Source organism: Populus trichocarpa, chromosome 1, assembly GCF_000002775.5.
Source record: "Populus trichocarpa isolate Nisqually-1 chromosome 1, P.trichocarpa_v4.1, whole genome shotgun sequence".
In the NCBI taxonomy this organism is placed as follows: domain Eukaryota; kingdom Viridiplantae; phylum Streptophyta; class Magnoliopsida; order Malpighiales; family Salicaceae; genus Populus; species Populus trichocarpa.
The window spans coordinates 44,454,729-44,469,964 of NC_037285.2; the positions used below are offsets into that span (position 1 = coordinate 44,454,729).

At 31.0% G+C, this 15,236-nt stretch overlaps 1 protein-coding gene and 1 non-coding gene across 2 annotated transcripts; both read left to right on the forward strand.

Annotated features, from left to right (window-relative positions):
* Positions 1 to 5,057: 5,057 nt before the first annotated feature.
* On the forward strand, positions 5,058 to 6,472 carry LOC18095886 (21.7 kDa class VI heat shock protein). The gene is made up of 2 exons (XM_006370545.3): positions 5,058 to 5,774; positions 6,101 to 6,472. Exons 1-2 carry the CDS (start codon positions 5,468 to 5,470, stop codon positions 6,382 to 6,384), a joined length of 591 nt encoding a protein of 196 aa, XP_006370607.1. The 5' UTR covers positions 5,058 to 5,467; the 3' UTR covers positions 6,385 to 6,472.
* A 1,068-nt stretch (positions 6,473 to 7,540) lies between these two features.
* TRNAA-AGC (transfer RNA alanine (anticodon AGC)) lies at positions 7,541 to 7,613 on the forward strand. Its single transcript has one exon. It is a non-coding gene; the product is annotated as a tRNA-Ala (tRNA).
* Positions 7,614 to 15,236: the final 7,623 nt, after the last annotated feature.

The following is a 15,236-nucleotide window of genomic DNA, read 5'->3' on the forward strand; positions in this document are numbered from 1 at the left end:
GTGGTTTTTTTATTGACCTATTAAATATTGACAAGTGGTGATTCATTAATTCACAACAAACAGTCTTAATTAATTTAGTTGTAAGAAAAATTATCTTTATGTATTAAATACAACTATTGGTTTTAAGTGAAGATAGATACAAATGAGCATTTAGCAATTTAGTGTGGTCACACCTTCTCCCCCATTAAGATTTAGGTGAAGGTTTGCACCGTTTGAAAAGATGGTGTAAACTGCGTTATATAAAAATTTAATTTTTTTATTAAAAATTTAATTTTTTATTAAAAATTAATACTTTTTATGTTTTGAATTGTTTTGATACGTTGTGCTGATCTTAAAAATAATTTTAAAAAAAATAAAAAAATATTATTTTGATGCATTTCGGCACGAAAAGCACTTTGAAAAGTAACCACAACCACACTTTCAAACAAACACTAATTTTAAAAATTATTTATATTCAAGATAAGAACTAGATAGTGACTAAAACAAATTTAGCTTGTAAATTATTAGTTAATAATTTTTATTAAAATAGTATTATTTTATTTAAATAATAATAATTAGAGCTAACCGGAATGAGTTTGAGCTGACTTTAATTAAGTTAATTAAATTATTAAAAACTCAATCGAGTCAACAAAAATTCACCATGTATATTCTTTTCCCGTTTAACTTGAAACTCGTCTAGGGTTAGTTTCTGAATCATGGGTTTTTTAAGTTAACTTATCAAATTAAATTGAATTTAGATCATGTTTGTTCGACCGTATTTTTAAAAAAAATTAATTACTTTTAGTTTTAAATTAATTTTTTAGTATTTCTAGATCATTTTAATGTGTTAATTTTAAAAAAATAAAAAATATATTATTTTAATATACTTTCAAACTAAAAATAATTTCTATCATATTCCCAAATATATTTTTAATAACCTTTGAAAGAAAAAATAAAGTTTAAAATTAGGTTTACATACGTATACATTTTCAAAAGTGATTACATTCATAAATCACAATTTAAGAACAAATCTTACGCGATATTGATGCATGGTGAAGCTGATGTTTTTTTCTTTATTGTTCATGAAAAGGTTTTTTAAGATTTTTTTTTTTTCTTCAGTAGTTAGGATATTCCCTCCATTCTAATTTTAGGTGAGATATTATTTATATTCAAATTAAAAGGTTTACGAGAAATTATTTTGTAAATTATTGTTTAATTTTATCTTAAGATGATAATATAAAAAAATAGTTAAAGGATGGGTCTATATTTTCATGGGAGAATAGGACTGTGAATTGGAGAATGTACTGCAAAATGTTGACTATTCTTAGACTCCATATGAACGTTGACTTGGGAGGTAGCTTCATTTTGGGCCCCTTTTTCATCTTTACTCAACACCTCGCTATCTACCCCTTTCCAAGTCTCTATTGAAGGGCCATTTACAAAAGGGCTCTCCTCTCTAGTCAAATCAAGCAATTGTTTTTTTGTTCTTTCCTTTTCTTAGCGACAAAGAAATCATGACTATTTTTATTTTTTTTTGCATTTTAAAAATATTTTGTAAAAAAATTAAAATTTATTTATTTTTTGTTGAATGCTTTTTTTATTGTTTTAATATGTTAATATCAAAAATATTTTTTTAAAAATAAAAAATATATTATTTTAATATATTTTCGAGCAAAACATATTTTAATAATAATCACTATCACACTTTCAAATATTCTCAAAATTTAAAAGAAAAAAACTCTTTTTTTATTTATCTTATAACTATTTTATTTAATCATGACAAATTTTATTGTACCAGCTTTCTGTTTTCTGGTTTAATTTTTTTACATTAGATTAATTTAGGATTAAGCTTGACTATTTATTTTGTTTGGCTTGGTATTGGCTACTCATGGTGTTAAGAAACAAAACTTACTCTCCGTTGATGCTTAATTTGAAAAAATTAAATAAAATTAAAGCAATGAGAATTGAATTTGAACACTAGACAAGTATTGAACCATTTTTTCTTGCAAACATTAGTGACTGAATTACAGGACCAAGAGAGAGATTCAACCCTTTTTTCTTGGTCCCTTGATTTCTTGTTTTTTTTAATAGACTTGATAGTATTTTTTTTTTTGTTGCTTATATATGGGTCCCATGAGGTGAAAGAGAAATTCCAACACGTATTTGATGCTTGGTTTTGCAAAATAAAATTTTATTTTATTGATTTAAAATAATTAAAGCCTAAGAGATCCAATTTGATACCAATTCAAACTGAAAAGGACAAACATGTCAACTTTGTTAGCGCATACAACACACATGCCAGAGTGTATGGTGAAGCCGTTGCAACCTAGCAGCATATGCGGCTTCATCTGATGGTGTAACACCGTTGTCCACAGTTGAGTTGGAAGTGATAAGGTGCTCTTGTTTATGGTGCGGCTTGAGTCGATGGTGAGTCTTCGATGATTTTTTTATTCTTCTCCATCTTTTTTTCTTATCTCCTTAAGATTCGTGTAGTCTATCAAAATTGAAAGGTATCATATTATTTTGTTTTGTGTCAATTTTGATCCCCATTTCTCTTGATTGTTATTTTTTATTTTAGATCATTCTTTGATAATTTTTTTTTCAATTTCATCCTTTAATATTGAACTTGTTAGGAATTGGTCTTCGTTTATTTTTTTTAGTTGGGTGATCATTTTCTCATGACCTGAGTCACGAGTTTAAAAGGTTAACTAGGGTTGACATTAGTTTTTTTAAGGTCCTTTTTTTACACTAATTTCCTTTTTCAATCTCATCTTTCTATGAGGTTACTCTAGTCTTATGACTTAGCTAGCGAGCTCGGTAAGTTAGCTTGGGTTAACTAAAGTTTGTTTAAAGTTATTTTTAAAAAATTAATATTTTTTTTGTTTTGTCATTTAATATTAGGTTGATTCATGAATCAAGTTTCATGATTTTTCCTGTTTTTCCTTCTATTAGATTGCCTTGTTTGCATAATTCGAGGTCATGGGTTTCGGTGGACTTACCCAACTTTGCTGGTGTTTTTATATGTCATTGTTTTAAATTTTTTTTTCTTAATTTCATCATTCCACATCAGGTTTGTTGGAAATTGAACATTATAATTTTTTTTTATTAATCTGATTTCTATAGGGTTACCCTGGCCTTCTAACCCAATATGCGAGTTCAACATATTAACTCAAGTTGACTCAAGTAATTTTTTTCAATCTTTTTTTTTTCCATTTATTTTTTAGTTTCATTTTTTATTATTGGCTTAGGTAATAATTGAGCTTCATAATTTTTTTTTTCCAAGCTTTTCTTTTAGCAAGTCATCGTGATCATTTCTTTTAATTTGATTAATTTACCATCATTTTTTTATCATACGATTAAATGAAACTAATTTATTGATTGGTTTGGTTTATAATCCTAGTCATGAATTTCTTTTTAAAACACGTTTCTAACATTTGAATATATTTTTTTGTATAGAAAAAATTTGGTCAACCCCGCAAAATAATTCACCAATCTAGTTTTAAGCTAAATGTCCACACATGAAATAATGTATTTATAAAAAAAATATTTTATTGCAATTCCCACTAACTTTCAATTCTGAATGATAACAGGAACAATTCACTTGTCAATTTAAGCCTCCAATAGATATATCTTATAGAAATTATTGAAGTAATTGCAGGGAAGTACTTCATGTTTTGATTTTGCAGGATAGGCCTTGTTAGCTTGCATAATCGGGCCCTAGGGCCCAATAACTTATCTCCTTACCCATGACAACCAGCCCAATGGGCTTCTAAGTTCAGCCATGGTCTGTCTTGGGCTGCAGATTAGTGCATTGTAAAAAACGGAGACATGCTGACAAATTATAGTACGAAAGAGGAGTTTCATTAATCAATTTAGCTTAAGATAAATTTCATTGAGAGCCTTTTTTTAGATTCCAGGGTTTACAATTTTTATGAATTTTTAGAGTTTTTCAAAGGTTTAATAGAGACCAAAAGGATGTTTCAATGGATATAAAAATTGAAATTTAAACTTTTTTGGCATGATTTTTTTAAATCTTTTTTTTTGTGCAGTCTGCTGCTTTTTTTTTTTGTGTGTGTGTAAATGATCTTCGTAATTGTGTTTAGTAGTGTGTGCTATTAGGATTTGGTAAAATTAGGAGAGCCTTGGACTGTGATGAACTAAAATGAGATAAAGTAATTGAACTTTGGGGGTAACCATTTATGTGATTTGAGCTATACTTTGATGACTTTCCTGTCAGTTTTGTAAGAAATTTGCAGGAAAAAAAAACACCATGAGGCCAAGGATGATACACCCTCCCCTGACAGTGAACATGATCTTTTCCTTCATCGGTCTTCAACTTCAGTGACAGTAACTTGATTCCGGATTAATGAATGTGTGAAATAGCTGCAATTTCTCCTATGGGTGATCGACTGATCATGGTATTATCATCTTATCCTATCCATCAGCAGATGCCTCCAAGCCTGTCATCTCGGTTTGTCTAAGAATGGCGATACAGGATTAGCCCTTGCCTTTTGAGAAAACTTCATTTGTATTTTGTGTCAAGACTTTCTTGTCTGTGCCCCATTATTTCAAGTGGCTCTGCGTTTGCCGTGAGTAGAAATTCAAGCATCCATCAGGCAGATACTAATGCTGCTTTTTGGAAAAGTAAGCTCCATAGATGCTATTGCAGATGCATTGTAATGCATAAAGCCTCAAAACCAGTAGTCAATAAAATTATTGGCTCTAAAAAAAGGAGAGATTAAAGATATGATAAGTATATGTATAAAGAGGAAGAATGTGCAGCATGACATTACATATAAATTATTCCTTTCACACAACTTTAGATATGAAGTGTCCTCAGCATTTTCTATTCATAGGTTAGCAATTACATCAAAAAGCAAGCTTTAAGTTGGTGGGTCATGCAATCTTTGCATATGATCATCGCAGGATTTCCATATAGATTCTATGTTTAAGTTACTAAAGCAGTATTTTGCATATAAATCATGTGGTAATTAACATTATCAAGCTTAAATAATTGGTATAATTAATTGCTATATATATATATAGTTTTTCATCCAGGTGTTTTCATTCGCTTAAACACATCAGGATTATGACAAGTTAGAGACAAAAATCTGATGAAGTGTCCTGCCGTGTAAGTTGTGTGGACAGTAAGGCATATGGTGTTCCTGGAAAACTATTGAAGATTCTCTCCTAAAGGCTAAGGGAGCTCTTCCATTCCTGCAAAAGTCATCTGTAGGTAGACTAATTTCAGTAGGTAGCCACATGGCATCAAAGCATGGCTCTTCCATTCCTTGTTAGTAGTTACTGTTGAACAAGGCCTAGAAGGAAAATATTCCTACTTGCTTTACAGCCATTCAAATATTCTCAAGGAATTTGTTCTCTGCTTTATCAAAAGGCTCCTCTCTCACTATAAGAAGTCCAAAGCCTAAAAACTGTCTCCAGGAAAAGAAAAAAAAAGGATTCTGAAGATTTTCAGCTCTAGTTGGTAATGGCAAGTTGGAAACAGCTTGAAGTTCATACAGAAGATCAAACTCCACACAAATGGAGTGTTTCATTAAGTGAAGAAGCGTTCAAAAGATTTTTTGCCCATGGAAGTCCCACAGTGCATAAGATATTTGGTGATGGATCACTTTTCAGTCCATTGTTGTTTGGGAAATTTTTCGATCCTTCGGATGCATTTCCACTCTGGGATTTTGAATCAGATGTCTTGTTATCTAATCTTCGGAGCTCTGGCAAGACTAGTATTGATTGGTTCCAGACAGATGATGCTTATGTACTAAAAGCAGATTTACCAGGTAAGTGTTCTTAGCAATTCTCAAACATCTTTAAAATTCCAGAACCTTGCTTGAGATGATGATCATGAACCAAGGAAACTATAAAACCTCAGGAGTCACAGGCTTATCTTTCTGAACAAGAAAACCTGTCATATAATTGTCATTGCCATGTTCGAAACGAAGTAGAAAATGATTTACTAATGATGTATTCAAAACAATAAACTCTTAGAAATGGAAAAATCGGAAGACTCGAAAGATAAGGGCGATACTCCATTGGTTAAACTGAAGCAAATTTTCCCTTTATGGAATGTTTTTGAATTTTCTCAACTTATGATTTGTTAAATCAGGAGTTGGGAATAATACCGTACAAGTTTATGTCGAAAATGGGAAGATTATGGAAATTAGTGGGCAATGGAAGCCGCAAAGAGATCAGTCGAAAGCAAAAGACTGGAGAAGTGGCCACTGGTGGGAACCTGGTTTTGTTAGAAGGCTTGAGCTACCAGAAGATGTCGATTGGAGGGAAACTGAGGCATATGTGAGCAATGACATGTTTCTGGAAGTAAGAATTCCCAAGAGCACTTCGGATTCTGGTACTCCAGGAAATGGCACCATGACCAAAAATTCTGATTAACTGTTAGTTTTTGATGTGTAAAAATTAAACTGCTCTCGAGGACATGTTTCTCCTAATTCCTAACAAATATAATGAGTTCTCTTGCATCGTTTTGTGTGCATGACATACCCCTTTAGAATATAGTTTATGTCAAATCTTTTGCTGTAAGAGAGAAGAGACAGGTCCAAGAAATGATCATTCCTGAAGCACGAGACAATCGCTATCAAGCAATCCTTGCTAACACAGCAAGGATGCTTTGCAGATGGCGAATTCGGAGAACTTTCACTGGAACAAACATGTTTTCTAACAAGCAATGGATTAAGAGACCACTCTTTTCTGATGAAAACCAAGACTAATTCCAGGCATGAGATCAACTAAAAAATCACAACGAGAAGAAGGCGAAACATTTCCTATTAAAACTCAGATGGATGATAAATCGGCTATAGCTATAATTCCCATGCCCATTCATAGTGACTTGAAGTAGGTAATTCGAACAAGACTTCGCCTTATTTCAAGACAGGTTCAGTAACATACAAAGAGAAGATGAAAGGGCTTAATATCAAGAGAGAGGGAGAGGTTGATTGAAGGATCTTAGCCTAGAACCTTACGAACTGTTCACCTGAAAGTGACAAGACTAAGGTTACCACACCTAGTCGATCTCTAAACTGGAAATTCAAAAGTAAGTCTTCTTAACAGCAAATAGCATGGTGTGTAAGCAGAAAATGGTCAATCAGGCAAAGAAAAAGTACTTTGCTCCACCAAACACCATTGGTTTGAGTAATTCTTGAAAGGGAATATTGTCATCAAGAATGCTGATGAAGGAGGAGATACTTCTTACATGATGCAATTACTGTTTCTAATTAACATCATAGACAAAGAAAGCACAGACTCAAAGCTGGACTTTACAAAGCTTCATCTCACGCAAACTGATAATTGCCACAAGTATAAAGCAACCAAACATATGCAGAGGGAAAACCATATCCAATGATTAGTCTTTCAACATGTCATAATCATGTGATTTACTACAATATTCACTACAAGAAGTATAAAACCATATCCCGTTCTCAGCATTTGGCATGCAAGTCGCATCTCACCAAAGGAAAGGAAAAGGGTTAAAAACTGCAGCATTTTTTCATGCTTACTGTTATATAGTAGTAAAATGATAGACGAGTAAGAAGGGGATGTAGCTCAGATGGTAGAGCGCTCGCTTAGCATGCGAGAGGTACGGGGATCGATACCCTGCATCTCCATTTTGTTTTATTTTTCCTGTTTTTATTTGATTTCTTCATAACTATTTCTAATCTAATCCATGAATTAATGGATCCTGATTGGGCTCTTAATATGACTGTGGATATTCAGTCAAAGCAATTTGCAAATGTTTTTTCTTTAGGCCCATTAACAACACATCTTGGTCCATAATAAGGGAATGAGAAGGCCCATGAAGTCTTATATGTAAATCTCTTGATGATTTTTTCACTTTGCACTACAATTATCCTGAATAATGTTCAAAATATTGTGTTTTTTTTTTCTATTCCTAGCAATGTTTAAGACTATTAATTTGACCCTTTATAATGCATAAAACTGGCTTGTCATTAATTAACTAACAATTAAGAAATCTTTCTCTACATTAATTAATTAATTAACTAAATGGATAGACGCGGTTTCTTGCTTTTTTAAAAAGAGAAAAAGAAAAGGAAAAGAACTTGGTATCATGTTCGAAAAAGAACCTCCCTTGGAAAAGAAAAAGGCAACAAGGCAAACAGTCAACAGTGCCAAAAGTCAAGGAAATGGTGCAGTGCAGAGCATCATGATTTTATCAACATAAAGTCAATGAAATTAGTCAAACACAAGATCAATAGCAAGCACAGCACTAAACCTCACAAATATTATTATTATTATTATTATTATTATTTTTCCTTGCAGGCCATCCTCATCTTGTTGCTCCAATGACGATGGTGTGTAGCACAACTTCTTAAGAGAAAAGGAGGAGCAAACTGGCAAGCATTTTTCAACTATGGTAGTGCCCTCCCCCTCCGGCCTTAAAGTTGCAGCAAATCAGCCAAATGTTTGGTTCTCAAGGTTTGTGTTGACTCAAACATCAGACAGCATAATTAGAGTGCCAAGTTTTATTTAATCTAATCCGAGGGAGCGCAAATTGACTAAAAAGTACACATTTTCATCATAAATGGACTTGTTATTTTTTTTATTGAAAATGGTCTTGCTTTTTTACTATCACAAAAGTATTAACTTTTTTCTCCTCAATTATTAGAAGCATAAGTGGATGTAAATCTCTTTTTTTTTTTTTTTTTTTGGATATGTAAATCATCAAAAGAATAATAAAAAAGGACATGTTGCTTTTTTATTATCACGGGTGGAATATTCCGTCAATGTTTAAGTTATATTTCCATCAACATATAAATTACCGGCAGACATGTCAGCATAATTAAAGATTTCAGGTCCATTAGTAATTCAATTGATAAAAAAACTTACTGACAAAATACTCACAAAAAAAAAATATTTGTTGACCATTATTTATATTGGAAAATACATCAGCAAATTTTACTTACAGCTCAACGATGGACTAACCTTTAGCAATTGATCGTGTATCACCGATGGATTCTCCGATGAAATCGTCAATTATTATTAAATACATAGGGATATTTGTCGATTATTATCAATTGGAGAGCAGCGTGGATTTCCAGGGATGTTAGGGAGCATTGACTGTATGCATTGGAAATGGAAGAAATGCCCAATTGCATGGCATGAGATGAATATTAGTCATTGTCGTGAACTAACTATAATTCTAGAGGCGGTGGCTTCACAAGATCTTTGGATATGACATGCCTTTTTTGGAATGCCCTGGATCACTAAATGATATTAATGTTCCTGATCGGTCACCTATCTTCGCTACACTTGCTGAAAGTCGTACTGTTACTGTCAAATATACAATTAATGGGCATGAATATACAATGGGATACTATTTAGCAGATGAGATTTATCATAATTGGTCAATCTTTGTTAAGACAATCCCAAGAACATTAGGAGGAAAGAGAAAATATTTTGCAAGTAAGCAAGAGTCTGCAAGAAAGGATGCGGAGCAGGCATTTGGGGTGCTCCAATCTCGTTTTGCAATTGTATATGGACATGTTCGATGCTGGGATGAAGAAATGCTTGCAAATATTATGAAAGCTTGCATAATAATGCATAATATGATTATTGAGGATGAAGGAGCAATGAACCTTGGATTTGACCATGAACATGAAATCGATTCCTTTATATTAGTGTCATATGATGAAATACCATAACTACATGATTTTCTTCAAACTCATAATCGAATCAAGGATAGAGCAACTAGCTCTCAACTACAAGAAGATTTGATTGAACATTTGTGGGGACAATATGGCAACGAGTGAATCATTATATTTGAACTTCTTATGTTATCATAATTTTCAAGTTTTTTTATGTTTTTTTTTTCATTATGGTTGTTATCTTTTAAGTTAATTAATCCTACTTATTGTTTTTAAGTGTTAGAGATTTGTTACAGTTACCTCCCCAACTTTATCTTTTTCTTGTCTACGTTTAAGTCGTTCCTTTGCAGCCTTCTAACCAATTGGTCTATCTTGATAAACCAACGGTTCACTATCTTCTCCTAAACTAATAGAATCAGAGGTAGATGGAGCTGATGAAGCCGGACTTGCATTGACATGACTTTTTTGTTTCTTGTTTGACCTTTGATGTTGACTTGCACGCTCAAATTGCCATTTGGGTTCTTTTCTTAAGATAACCCAACAATGTTCTAGTTGAAATCGTTTGCCAACGCAAGAAACATATATTTGCCGAGCATCATTAATGTCTAGCAATTTTATAGTTTTCATACATGTGAATCAATAATAAGAATTGCCTTTTACTTGTTCTAACATTAATTTAATCATACAACCATTACAATTTGATCATTTTTGGGAACTAAAAAAGGATTGATATACTGGTTTAATTGCATTTTCAACAAGACAAAATATAATCGACCTTAAATTAAAACAGACAATCAAAAATAAATTTAAGATATGTCACTCCATGTTTTTATCAATATCAGCTACCATCATTACTTCCTCTCAATTTTGTTAAAGATAACAACATAAATAAAATTATCTTCCTTAACCCATATCAAAAACATAAAATAACAAAGAAATAAAAATCATCACAAATAGCAAATTAACAACAAAAGGTCTCAAGAATCAAGAGATACGAAAAAAAAAATAGAAAAAGTCTTTAAGCAAGTATACCTTTTAATTTCAGCTAATTAACACAACCAATGTTATTAATTAACCGAAGGACAGTTGATTCTTGTTTTTCTAAATTAGAGAGAAGGGTGAGACACAATGCAAGGTTTTGAAATTTACAGGTAAGTTTTCTTTCTTCTGTTCTGCTTTTAAAGAGAAAAATAGACGTTAGTCAACGAAAACAAAATAAGACGTTGGCCAACGGATATAAAAAAAATAAAAAAAAGTTGGTCAATAGAGAAAGCATACTTTCATTTACTTTTGCCTTTTCTACAGAGAAATGTAGAAATGACACTTCAAAATAAGAATTGTTATTTTTGCTATTCATATGGCTGACCGGTTGAAATGGTTAAAAGCAAAAATAAAAGGTAAAAGTACAGTGTTTTCATTTTGCCTATCTTTTAGCTGCTGCGTTGGAGATGCTCTTACTGAATAACTAAAAGAGACAGATATAAGAATGCGAGAGAATGCCTATGTAGAGATATTTTTATTATATTTGAGGAGTCATGAATTTGATTTTTTTTCTGTCTCTTTAATGTGTCTATTTTTTTAATTAAAAAAAAATAGGCCAACGGAGTAACTATTATGATGCCACTCATTATTCCTTAAGCACCATAAAATTTTCATAGCATTTGTATTAGTTTTTTTTATATGATTTTTGAATTATAATTTTTTATTTTGAGCCATAATTTAAAAATTATTTTTTTTATAAATAACTTACAATTAATATAAGCATATTTAATAAAAAGATTGAAAATAATTATTTTTGAATAATGAATACCGTAGTACAAGTTAAATTCAAGAAGTTAAAAGATAAAAATGGTAACTTTTAATTAAATTAAATTTTTTACTCAATTTAATTTATAAAAACCAACTTTAATTTTAATTAAAACTTGTACCAAACATAAACTACACATATATTTTTCATTGCTAAAAACACCACTAGCTAGCTCGTTGACTCCTCCTAGTCCTATCTAGCTAGATCCATTTTTGTTTCCAACAGAAATTTCAATATGCACTAATTAGCATTCTTTATTAATGCTTCACTACGCATCGATCTAACTAAAGATCACAGCACCAAATAAAATGGGTTATCTTCAAGATGAAATGTTCATCATCTTTACGCTGAATCTAAGTGTAGATCTCATCTCATTTTGCTTCATAAAGAGGCAAATATATATCACCATCAAGACAAAATGCCACCAAATTCTTAACACTGCTATATATTACCAGGCAGCAAATTATTCTCCACATGAAATCATCCACTTACGTGCCCTAGCTAGCAACAAGACAACATGCACATGCACTAGCGAGCGTGTCAGCATTAAATCCAAATTAACTCCATGAAAACCCGTAACATTTTTTCAAGGCAAATTAAGATGTTTGATTAATTTATATCGACTGTGAGTAACTTGGACCCAGAATAATATATAGTTGAGCCATGAACATCAAGAAACAGCTCTAGGAGAAAGATGCCTGGACGTTAATGGCTCCATCAGGTATAGAGAGGAGAGATTCGGCTGATCTTTCAAGTTGGAAAAACAATGTAGCATATATATCGCCATGGAACACTCTTTTCAAGAGTTGGCTAGGGCAACACGCATAGGATAAAGTTTTATAAACTCTTTTGGAAGGACACAAAGTGACGGGAATGGCTGAAGAAGAAGCATCCAAGAAGAGATTATTATTATTATTATTATTATTATTATATGAAAAGTATCACATGAATGGAACTGAGCACCAAGGGCAAATAGATATAACAACTACTCGCACCATGTGAGATGGGGACTTCTGCTCTTTGTATAATATTTGTCACCAAATCTAGGAGAGAGTGATGAGAGGGTTTTTTTTATTAAAGTGAAAGTGAAAATTCTTGACACCCATTTGACGCAAAGGGGAAATTATTTGTCCAATCTTATGGTATATACCATACACCACAGGTCAGACAGTCTCTCTGGGCTGGTAAAAGAGAGACTATTTATGTTTTTTTCTGTAAGTTATGTCCTTGTTTAATTATTAGGTATGGGAAAGGGACTCTATGCTCCTTCCACGACGTTTAACCTGATTATTTGCCACCTTTCTGGTTTCCCAATTGACAACTTTGCCGGAATTTGGTTTTAACCCATGTTTTTCGTTGCCATCTTCTTAAATTCGATGGTTTTAAATTGTTTTAATATATTCATCTTAAAAATAAATTTAAAAATATATAAAAAATATTATTTTAATTCATTTTCAAACAAAAACAAACTTTAATAAACAACGCTACATCAATATCAAACACTATCTTAATAATTGAAAATCCAATTTACTCCAAAAAAAAATATATATAAATCCAATTGTTAAACCTATTTCTGCTATTTATTTTTCTCATGGAAAAGAAAAAAGGTACTGTTCAAAGTTTTTTTTTTCCCATGCAAACTCAAGAATTAGTACTCTATATTTATTATCATCATTACTGATCCATGAATATTTATCCATGCAAACTCAAGAAAAATATTCAAGGTAATGTGTCATTGTGTTTATATATATGTTTGTACGTAGCTTCGATGATATAAAACAATTATTTTCTTTAATTTTGTAGTATTTCTCCATGTATTTATTACGTAATCATTGGCTAACCGAACTTGAAAGACAAAGAGTATTCAGATGACTCTAGAGTGTTTGTTTGTTAAAATTTGGTGCTTGATTGTTAGCATGGACCTTTCCCATTTTGTCACCAAATTAATATTTGGTTGCCCGTATATATTCGTGCCATCCATCTTTTTTCTTCTTCTTTTTTTCAATCTACATAAATATATTATTATTATTATTATTATTATTTTAGTTTAACGTGAGTGTTCCGGACCAGCTTGCGCGCACCTCGACTAATCCCACGAGCCCTGAAATTAACGACCATGTAAGCCTCTAGTGGTCATCATATAAGCAACCATATGGCTCGAACCTGAGACCATAGAGAGAGCAAATCTCTTGATCTCAAGTTCTTACCACTGGATTACCATCTAGATGGTTTATATTATTATTATTATTATTTGGACTGGTCGTATTTATGCCACGTATTTTGCTTTTGTGCAAATATTTTTTTTTGTTGGAAAATGGCAGGCACACATTGTTTTTAGTTATTTGAGATTGCTTCTAGGAAAAGTGTTGTGATGTAAAAGGTGGCAGCTTTTTTTTTTTTTAATTCATCATGTCTTGGAGGCCTTGAGGAAAAAAAAAACCACTCAAGTTCTTTAAAGTATAGTATCTGTAATATTTACAGATCACATGGTAAATGAGTTATTAAACCTGGTGAATTCAACACCTGGTTATTTGAATTTCAGGTTTTATAAAAAAAAATAGAGAGAGTTAACTCTTTTTTTCTGGTCTATAAGTTTTTTCTGGTTGTTAGTTTATTTATTATTCTTGTATTTTTTTATATTATTTAAATTATCAATTAAATCAATGATTTGAGTCTTCAATTTTTTTATCATAATATTTTTTTACATTAAAAAAATTTATTAGGTCCATGGTGAAGCATGAACAACAAACCTAGTCTCATCTAGATCCTTTTATAAAAATTTTAATAGTTTTGAATTTCATCATTCAATATAAATTTATGGTATATTAATTTTTTCAATTTTTTGCTCATTCTTTTAATTTTTCATGTTTTTTATTAGAGTTATTTTTCTTTTTAATTTCACCTTTCAATAAAAAATTATAATTGCCATTTAATTTATTTTTTATTTTAATTTTTATCTCTATTTTTTAATTGCTATTTTTTCATGTAATTAATTTTAATTTTATTTTTATCTTTTAACCTTTGATTTTTTTGGGGACTGAGCTCTATAATTTTTTTTATTTGTGGTGCTTCGATCTAATAACATAAATTACATGTTTAAAAAGTTAACAGGGGTTAACATATATTTTTTTCTTGCTTATTTTTTAGATTTAGTTTTTTTTAAAAAAACTATTTTTTTATTGAATTAAACTGATTGCTTAAATATAGACATCATATATTCATTTCATGATATTTTATTTACTATAATTTGACTCTTTATTTTATTTTAATTCAGATTTTATTAGATTATTATGATTTTATGTTTTGAATTGCAGATTGCAGATTTTACATGTTAATCATGACTAATCTAGACCGGTCCATATATCTCAATATTTTTTAATAATATGATGTTTACTATATCACTATTTTAATATTTAAAAACATTTTATTTAGGATACATCAAAGTTTTTTTTAAGTTCAGAAAAAATTTATTTAACCTGCGGTAAGAGTGCGTGCCAAAAATGTAGTGGTAATAAAAGTCAAGGGTATTTGGGTCTTATCCCTTTCTTAACAATGATAGCATCCATCTAACTATCCCTCATTTTAAAAGCTCTAGTCCCATTTCCAACGGTTAACTATATACGACAGGAACAACCTAACTATATATGGATAAATTAACTTATCTGGTCCTTCATATTTCTGAATTTAGTTATTTTAACCCCTCGCCTAAAACTTTGACCGTTACAATCCCTGCACTTCTTAGAGCCTGTTTTACTAAATGGTGTTTTTTTATATATATATAGTTTTTTTCACCAAAAGCCAATAACGAATTTGGAAAT

Bases quoted from the DNA above. Each gene is read 5' to 3' on its own strand.
- LOC18095886 (XM_006370545.3), top strand. From the start codon at position 5,468: ATGGCAAGTTGGAAACAGCTTGAAGTTCATACAGAAGATCAAACTCCA. The intron at 5,775-6,100 runs GTAAGTGTTCTT...TTGTTAAATCAG, and splicing joins ACTAAAAGCAGATTTACCAG to GAGTTGGGAATAATACCGTA.